Source organism: Gadus macrocephalus, chromosome 9 (genome assembly GCF_031168955.1).
Source record: "Gadus macrocephalus chromosome 9, ASM3116895v1".
Classification (NCBI taxonomy): Eukaryota; Metazoa; Chordata; class Actinopteri; order Gadiformes; family Gadidae; genus Gadus; species Gadus macrocephalus.
The window spans coordinates 1,186,409-1,196,408 of NC_082390.1; the positions used below are offsets into that span (position 1 = coordinate 1,186,409).

At 46.1% G+C, this 10,000-nt stretch overlaps 1 protein-coding gene across 2 annotated transcripts in view; it reads right to left on the reverse strand.

Annotated features, from left to right (window-relative positions):
- elapor2a (endosome-lysosome associated apoptosis and autophagy regulator family member 2a) overlaps positions 1-8,692 on the reverse strand; it is a 21,027-nt gene extending 12,335 nt beyond the window's left edge. For both annotated transcript variants that reach the window (XR_009527156.1, XM_060060105.1), the window contains exons 1-6: positions 8,395-8,692; positions 6,247-6,367; positions 3,918-4,128; positions 2,875-3,022; positions 2,537-2,626; positions 1-35 (exon numbers count right to left, since the gene is read on the reverse strand). The exon at positions 1-35 is cut by the window's left edge and continues 71 nt beyond it. Coding sequence is in view for 1 of the 2 variants with exons in the window: in XM_060060105.1 (XP_059916088.1) it covers positions 1-35; positions 2,537-2,626; positions 2,875-3,022; positions 3,918-4,128; positions 6,247-6,367; positions 8,395-8,490 (701 nt within the window). In the remaining variant the exon portion in view is untranslated. The remainder of the gene's footprint in view (positions 36-2,536; positions 2,627-2,874; positions 3,023-3,917; positions 4,129-6,246; positions 6,368-8,394) is intronic.
- Positions 8,693-10,000: the final 1,308 nt, after the last annotated feature.

Below are 10,000 nucleotides of genomic sequence, written 5' to 3' on the forward strand. Positions count from 1 at the left end.
CAGTACAGGACGTTGCTGCCGGACTTGAGGCTCACCTGGGAGAGCACATGGGTTCTTATTTATATTCAGGGGCGCAAACGTGTACTCGAGTGAACCAGTTCTTGTGAAGTCAATTAGAAATGATCACAAAAATATTCCATAGTAATTTTTCCGACATCTTACAAAATGCATTTACACAAGTAATGTTGAAATGAATTATTTGGAGCATAGTTATGTAGCAGGAAATATCATTTGGTAGTAGCCTTGGCGTTGTGCAATCATGCATTGTTGTTTAGGCTGTAAACAGGTTTTTGAGTCAACTCCTAATAGGCGGAGTTCCCTGCGTGTTCGACAAGTTTTTCAATCAAAACAGGCTAGTAGCGGCTTGGGTGTAGCGCACGTGTATGTATAAGATACAGATTAAAACAGACTTTGATGTGTGTACATTTGTGTAAACTATCGCATCCACGTAAAGAAAATCCACAAAGCGAGTACTGATGATTATAATGATTATAATTATATCATAACTGTTAGAAAAACAGTCTAAAAAAGTTATTGTTTGAAACTGGACTTGAAGATCCAGTTTTTAAGCCAACCGGCCATTCCAGCTTAAAATATTTTCAGGTAAGATGAGTGGTGACATTTTCTTTATCTTGGGATCTTATCATCTGCCCATAGGAAAGAGGCTTAGGCTTCAACACTAGCATGTCTACAGTACACAGAAGATGGTCTCTCGAGATAGAGAGTGCCATCCTCCACCTTGTGGAGCAGGTTCTATTTGTGGACCAGCACCTGAAGTTGCCACTAGAGAGTCTGTCAAACAAATCCAGAAGTGTAGCGCTCTAAATATACCAGATGGCCCAAGGCACCAAGTGATTTACCCTGAATGCCTACTGAAGCTGTCCTGAAGTCATCTTTCCCCTAATGCCAGGTTTGTCAACAAGCCGACAATAACAACACAATTGTTTTAGAAATACTTGCAAACCCAGTCTAAATCACGCCAACTAATCTCCGGTTTTACTCGCGATTCACAATCTGTCAGCCAATCAGCAAACCCCAGCATGGGATGATGATGATGAGGAAACCGATTTCTAAATTAATCTCATATTAATGCTGCTTTCGAGTATCAGTTTTATTTGAATCCATCATCGCTGCTGTACATTGCTGAAAAAGGTGTTGACTTCGCAAATGCACCATCAGTATATGTCCTCTGGATCACACGACCTGAGCAGAAGCTAATCCGATATAGTTTTTCTCACAGAGGTGTCACTGTAGGACATTAGTTGTATGTCCTCAGAAGACCTAGGGCCTTGACTTTTGCCCAAAAATCTTATTGGAAGTTTGTTTGTTTATTAATATTAATATTTGAATATTTATTAATAATATTTTGACCATTAAATGCCTTCAGTAAGACCTGGATTAGGCTTTGCGAGGTTTGTTTACCGCGTTGCTATGGTTACCGGTCTTGCGTGTTCCAACGGTTTATTAGCTTTCTAATAAATCGCTGTCTAATCAATACTTCATTCACTGCCTCTTCCGTGGTCATTACAATATTATGAATAGACTGCGTCGGGTTCTCCGACGTCTCTCCCTCTTGGCCTGCCCATAACAGGTTCCAATATTAAGGGCTGCCTAATATTCGTTCGAATTTTGATTTATCTTTTGTTATTCGAATAACGAAGCGCGGAGTCAAAGCCCTAAAGACACTTAGCATTTAGCAGACTCTTTTATCCAAAAGCGACTTACAATAAGTACATTTGTGTTCATAGATCCAAGTGCAATTACTAACAGTCGCTAGGCCAAGCCATTCTCCGTATACAGCAGCGATAGCAGCTACTGCAGATGCGACACAATTAAGTAGGCTACTATGAATAAGTACAAAGCACATTAAGTGCGTACATTAACTGCCAGGACGTACAACATACAAGGCTGGGCAGAATGGACTGGATGGCTATGCAGAGTCTAGGTGAACTCTGAACAGGTGAGTTTTGAGTCTTCTGTGCCAATTTTCCTTAGGCTGCCAAGTGAGGATGACTAAAGCGACTCAACAAAAGCGACCAACGGCAGGCTGTCCAGGCCTGACGAGCGACACACTTACGGTGTGGCTGCGGGAGGTTGGCTTACAAATAAATGATCTCGTCACACGGCTTCATGTTAGTTACAGGAAGGCGAGGAGGGACACTCCTGCTTGGCATCGCTCATCACCTGTGATTCAGACTGGACTTAACGCTTGAAAACCACAAAGGTACAAGTACAATACATTGAAAAGGGAGACAGTCTGGCGTGGTTAGACTTTAGCTTAGCTCTTCCTTTCTTGCCAATGTCATTTTAGAGGCATTGAAAAAAGGAAAAAAATGGACAAATGGGAAAATGATACAGCAGGAACGCGACCTTGGTCTCCTCGTCTCTCAACGGCCTCGGCTGAAGCCACTTTCATTAGGCCGCACGCCAAAGACCTCCGTGAACAGAGTCCATTAGACCGCTATCCTCAGCCAGCAAGGGACGCGCTGAGTCACACACACACACACGCGTCGCACACACACACACACACACGTACCGAATGCGTAGCCCACTCCCCGTGGTTGGTGAGCTTCAGCCACTTCTTGACGCCAGTCTGATCCGTCTCCTGGCACTGGTCGTTCTGGATCTGTACAAAAAGTACCACCCCGGGCTGTTAGCATCATGCCATCATCACGCTAGCACTGAAGGACCGATAATGGTCCCACGTTGACGCGAGGCAACGACCTCGCAGACGCTTCGACGCGCTTGGGTTGGACGCAAGGAGGGTCCGCAAGGACGTAAGGAGTCCGTACCCCCCCCCTTGCGTTGCGTGACCTTGGGCCCATAATCTGCCCTTGAGAGGCGAGCGAATAGGTCACATGAAAAAAAACTCACAAAGAACTCAAAGAGCAGGTTGTTGTCGGGGTACTGGTAGTCGAAGGTGACGGAGCCCTGCTTCTTCAGGTGCACGGCGTAGATCAGCGACACGGCGCACTCGTCCCGGTTGGACTCCATGTAGCTGCCCTGAGGGACCCAGGCCGAACTGTAGGGGGCGCCACACACACACACACACACACACACACACACACACACACACACACACACACACACACACACACACACACACACACACACACACACACACACACACACACACACACACACACACACACACACACACACACGTTTTAATCTTTGAATGAGCTTCAAAACAGGGCGCAGGGAGACCGTCACTCTGACGGAACACGAGACAACAGTGAAGGTTGTGATGGAAGCTGAGGCAGGACATGCTTCTTTGTTAGTCCCATGTGAACTATTTTAATTATGTTTTCTACTGTGGTGTTGTTTACTGATTGTTTAATTGTGTCGTATTGGGTTCTGCCGCTGCTGCTGTCTTCACCAGGTCTTTCGTTTAAAAGGTGACCTATTATACCACCAGGTGTGAGTATGATTAGCCGTAATCAGCCGTTTTTAAAATCTGCCTCTTCCGACATCACTAGTGGGCGTGTCCACCTAGATGCGTGACTGATAGATGAGCAACGTTTGCTACGGTCCACTGGGTAGGCTGGTAGACTGATCTAACGAGCACACATCTAGGTGGACATACCCACTTGTGATGACAGAAGAGGCCGACTTTCAAAACAGCTTCCAACGGCTGGTATGATATGTCCCCTTTGAGTTAAGGAGTTCAGCAAGGCAGTGCATCTAGTTTTCATCGTGGTCACTCTGACGGAACACGAGACAACAGTGAAGGTTGTGATGGAAGCTGATGCAGGTCGGACATGCTTCTTTGCTCGTTCCATGTTCACCACAGACTGATAGTTTAACTGTGTCCCATTGAGTGCTGCTGCTCCCGTCGTCCCCAGGTCTCTCGCTGAACCTCGATGAACCCGCCCAGGTTCGACTCACACTGGAGACCTCCTCCGCCGCGGACTCACCTGTTGCAGAGCTGCGCGTCGTCTCCGCCCACGCCGCCGCCGCCGCCGCCGCCGCCGCCGGGGGACGTCGCCGCCAGGCTGCTGAACCCCGGCGGCGTGACGTCCCATTGGTCGAAGCGGATGCCGCTGCCCAGGGAGTAGCTCCCCGCGGCGCACGGCGTGCACTCCTGGGCGGACATCTCCAGGAACTGCCCCGCCCGGCAGGAGAACGCTGGGGGCGGGACCAAGCATCAGTGGGAGGAGTTAGGTCGTGAGAGAGAAGAGTGGAAAGAGGAGAGTGGAGGAAATACATTATGGGTATCAGGTGTTCTGGTATTGCAATAAGGAAACGTAATATGATCCGTTGGCTGTCAAAGAAGGTTCTGAATGTCTTGTACTCAGTCAGTCAGTCCGACAGGATTGGGTGGCTCTGTGTGCACGTGTGTGTATGTGTGTGTGTGTGTGTGTGTGTGTGCACGTGTGTGTGCACGTGTATGTGTGTGTGCACGTGTGTGTGTGTGTGTGTGTGTGTGTGTGTGTGTGTGCGTGTGCGGGTGCGGGTGCATGTGCGTGTGCGTGCGTGCATCTGCGTGTGTATGTCTCTCCCCTCACAGTGAACACAGGCACATAATCATTAGCACATATTTCATGATGTCATCATTTTCTAGTGAGGTAGTGTACCGTGAAATGAAAATGGAAACTTGCTCCAGCTCATTAGCTAATTTTCAGAATTTGACATGAGATGCAATCTCAAAGCCCACCATATCCATTGTCAGGCCCCATTGACTTTACAGTATTGTGCTGTGTAGGTAGGACAACATACAGGGACTCTGTGGGGAAAAGTAACGGGGGATGGTTTGTAGGACGAATCAGGGAAAGTGCCATGTCATCAGAAGTAAGCCTTCAGTCTGTTGGGTTTCGTGTCTTTAACTAGTGGTGAGGAAACCGGTTCCGGTAGATTGCTCTAGTATAAAGGAGTGACAGATTGAGTCTCCCTTATACATGAACAGGAAGGAAAATGAAAAGGAATGCCTCAAAGGTGAAACAAAAGCTTCACATGTTACCAGTCATTTGATTTAGGTGAGATAAAAAAAGGTAGATACTGCTCTCAGATAAGGCAGACTGTCTGTTTTTGCAGAAAGCCTGGTTCCACAGGGAAACTGTTGAAGGCATTTCAAGCGTCAAGGTATTTGTTGAGGTGGGTACAGTAAGAGGCTTACGACTGTACCTACATATATCTTTGTTGCTCCTAAAACTGAGATAAAATCCACCTAAATGAAGGGTATACCCCCTATATACCGACATCACCGATATAGAGTGTTAGGGTGCACTCATACTAGGCCATCTGGCCGTGGCCGTTTTCACACCTAACCGTGCTCAAATCTGCCAGTGTGAGGGTGGCCAGTCTGGCCAGGCCAGACCAACTTGGCCACTTGGGAGAGGTGTGCTGCTACGGTCCGGGCCGCTACAGTACAGATGCTAATGAGCCGACATGCGCACACGCACGGCTACGCAACCTGAGCTGGATGACGTATAGTCCACGCGACGACCATGGACATAATAAAGGCGACGAGCCTTCTTTCCCGTTAAACGGTAAACATGGGTCAAGCGGTTCAACTGTTGGTGTGTTCTCTGTGTTGTTGTCCATTGTTGTTAAAACTCTGACTTGCGGCAGACTTTATTATGGTCAATGCAGCGGACGCTTGGTGATGACGTGTTACGACGTGATGACGTATGTACAAGAGCCTACCGTGGCCAGGCCACAGTTGCAACGGCCAACGGCCACGGCCAGATGGCCTAGTGTGAGTGCACCCTTAGGTCATTGAAATGGGTTTCCCGGTTCCTTCACTCTGCAATAAACCAAAAAACAATTTCTGGTTTCCCATTCCCTCTTAACCAATCAGGATCGAGAACTCCACAAAGAGACGCTCCCTCATACATTAAATTAAACACATTAAAAAAAAAATCGTACACTGAACTTGTTAATAACAAGTTAAAAGAAGTTAACGTTAAAAACAATAATTGGGTGACTCGTTTACTAATCTACTTGGCCATGGCGTCTGTCTCCTGTATAGTATTGCTGCATGTGTCGGGGAAGGAGATCAGTTGATCTCCATTCGACCGGTAGAAGAATACGAAGCAGGACACTAGATTAGACTTGAGAAAAGCCAGAGGACCGTGTTCCAGTGACAGTGTTTTGCCGGGAGGTCGTTGGCCCGTGGAGCATCGCTCTGGGATAGGCTGGAGGAGATCCAAACCGGGACGAATCAGGTTGTAGCGGTCGGACATTCCATTGATAGGAAGGTGTGAGTCGACATGCAAGTGTACACACTACACGCTACACACTTACTGCATTCTGTGCCCTTCACTGGCTCCGGCAGGCCGTCGCAGGCTCCGGGACTGTGAGGGATGGCTACCCGCCATCGGGACCCTGTACTGTCGCACTCTGTGTACTCGTAGTAGTAGTCGGCCTGCAACACACACACACACACACACACACACACACACACACACACACACACACACACACACACACACACACACACACACACACACACACACACACACACACACACACACACACACACACACACACACACACACACACTCCAGTCGGTTAGTTTCTGACAATTATAAAGAGCCGACGTAGGCGAGAGGTGGCGGTAGTGCTCCACTAGCTCGAGTCATCGTTCTCTGGGTGCCAGAGGTTCACACGTTAGTCACCCAGTAAGGGACCGTCACTGTAAGGGACCTTTGATGCAACTAACCATTGTTGGAATTTGGATGATTGATCCAACGATCCCTTTTGCCATGATGAATCATTTAATCTATAAAATGGAATAAAAAAAACAGCGAATGCACATCACAAGTTAAAAAAGTGAATAGTGAAACTTGCTCAAAAGTGAATAGTTCAATTTGCTTTCTTTATCCGACAAGAAAGGCTTGAATTATTCCTGTCATTTCATGAAGATCCATGCACCCTCTAGTTCAATTTCTGAAGCATTTGAATTACTAAATTACTTAAACGATTACTCGATCATCAAAATGAGACACACAACCACACCCACACACCCACTAAATAAAAGCCTTATCTATGCAACAGACCCCCTTTAGCAGTGGTGGGTACACAACATTCCATCTCCATGGCGATAGGGAGAGTGGCTGCCACGGGTTAATCAGGTGCGAGTGGAGTGTTTATGGGATCCGTCCGCCAAACAGCATTCACGATGACGTGTGTTTGGACTGTTGAGAATAACTCAGGATACCCAGAAAAAAATCGTACCCAAACATCACCTAGAGACACCGTCTCACAGGGTACACTAAGGAACACCACCGGCTGGTCCCTGGGGACCCAGAGATAGGCTCGGAGTAATCAACGGCAGCACACTATAGGTGCAGCCGGTCGCGGAGTTTCTCTTCCACACAGAGAGCGATTAGAAGGCCCCATTAGGCAACCATCCCACGGTACATTTACTGAGGTTAGTGCCGAAGTGTACCGAGTGCAACCCTTGGTCCTGCCCTCTGTGTCCACAGTCGTTGGCTGCAACTCAGCAGCACAACATGAGCCCGATCTTAACAACATGAATCACTGGTCTGCACAATTTTCTTTGAACGATGCATAAAGGCTGTTGGATTTGGTCCTCATTCTTATATTTTATCTGATTGTATTGTTGTTATTATCAGGCCCTATAATAACTGGTGTATTTCTAATGACGCACTTCATAAGAACAACGTAGATTGTGATGGTACAACCACTGTATTATATGATACACTGTATCCATTCTAATTAACTCCCATCTGTGTTATGCTGGAAACTGCCGGGCTTATTCACTTGCTCGACATTACAAACCGGTGGTGAGACAGGTTGAGGTTGGGAAGAATCACATTCATCCCGTGTGTGTGTGTGTGTGTGTGTGTGTGTGTGTGTGTGTGTGTGTGTGTGTGTGTGTGTGTGTGTGTGTGTGTGTGTGTGTGTGTGTGTGTGTGTGTGTGTGTGTGTGTGTGTGTGTGTGTGTGTGTGTGTGTGTAAGAGATGGTGTGAGTAAGCGCGCTGCCAGATTGGCGGAGAGGGGCACGGGGAAGGAAAAGGCGAGATCATGCAGGAAACTGATAACACAGACCCGTTTCTCAACAGTAACAAGCCAGTGCCAAACGGGAGGCTTAAAACTTTGTCTGTTAAGATGCTCCCAACATGTTGCTGTTGGCTCTATGTTTTTGTGGAAAATAAAAACGCAGTTCGTGGGAATTGGTCCGAAAAACGGCAATGTCTTCATATGGAATCCAGTACATTTAATTGGACGCTATTGGACATTTCAATAACAAGGGGTCTCCATCCCGGAAGCGTGTCATCTTAATCGCATTTGATATGGTCACTAGATTACCAACTCATCGGATGCCTATGGCTTCCCATGCAGTTTTTAGTTACCCATTTTTCAACGATCATTCAATAAACGTCACCTGTTTTAAGACAAAAAAAATACCAATGTGCATCTCTCACCTCACTGCACGGACGCGGTCCATTCTTCCCCTTGGTGTGTCGGAGCTGGCAGAAGATGAGAGCGCAATGAGCGACAAACCAAACCGAGGACTGCATTGTAGATCATCGGCGAAGAAAAACCCTGTTTGTAGCCTATGCACACACAGTTGTGATAGCCATTTAACTATATTATTTTGCTATTGTAGACATCCGTCGTGGTCGTGTGTATATGGCACGATGCGTACGGTAAAGCTCTTCACCTGAGATTACACTGGCTGTGTGCTCGAGCACTTGTCTACCGGCTCTGACGCGCTGATGACGTTGGCCTGGAGCCAAAGATGTTTTTCTGACTACCCTTTAGAAATCAAATAAAAATAGGCTTAATATAATATTATGCAAAGCGGTGCTGCGTCATAGGCTGTTGTTGAGTCATTATTCGTTTTATTGTGTTGTACCGCGCACCGTAAAAAATAGCATTCCCTTTAAAAACGATGAATGGTTAGCCTCTCATAGTTGCAAGGACAATTCAATGGTTTATTGCTGACAGCGTCTTCATGACCTGCGTTCTGTAGAATATAAATGTAGTTATATTCTAGCTGCTAGGTATCATTAGCCTTAAATCTCCTCAGCTGTAAGAACTACTATTAGCCACAAGATGGCAGCCACGTTCCACTTAAAATATGAATTTTCTTCCCATATAAATGTATATATGGTTGAACCCAATGACTGTGTGGTTCAGCCCAGCGTTTTGTATGGTCAATTATTATACTTGATTTATTTTAAGGTAATAATGATGTGAACTGACTGCATCCATGAAGTCTCTTTTCAAATATATCATTAAAACAATCCTCATATATTCATCCTATGATGACCTGGGCAGCTATTTTGTATGAGACACGTTTTGATCCTGTGAACATGACATAAATGAACAAAACGTAAAGATAACACTGTGTATTTTATCATTAGGCGTATATATATTGTAGTGATATCACGCTGGAAGTATTTGCAATTCCAAACAAATGAAGTCATACAAGTTTAATGAGTAGCTCGTTTCTGTGGACCATCCCACCACCGGATGCACAAACAACAGTTTGTAACGAAGCAGGAGAATGCCTATTTAGCCGCTGAGTATTAACCCATGCAATGGATTAAGAGAGATTAAACAAATGCACAGTATTTTATCACAAAGTAACTCATTCTGCTGTAGTCTACTCAACATGAGGACTATATGTACACAGATGACATTTAAGTAAACTTCATATGAAATATACCATATGATCGTATAATTCATGCAATTCTTAAAATGAGTTCTATCCCAGACATTACAGTGCCTTATGCAAAATAGATCCGCTGTAGACACGGCGTGCGACTGGTAAACGTCTAGTTTTTGTGGTTGTATGAATATTTAAGCAGTCATTCAAGCTCAGTTGACCCCCAGTTTCTCTTGTCCGGCTAATTCTAGAGGAGGAGCAGAGAGGATGCCATTCATCTCTCCTTTCCTCGTGTCTTTCCCCTTCTTCCTCTGTGTCTCTGTCTTCCCCTGGCTCTCCTCCTCTCTCTCCCCCCTTTCTCCTCCTCCTTCTCCATCTTTCTCTGTATCTCATCAAAGGCCTATCAGTTTTCCTTC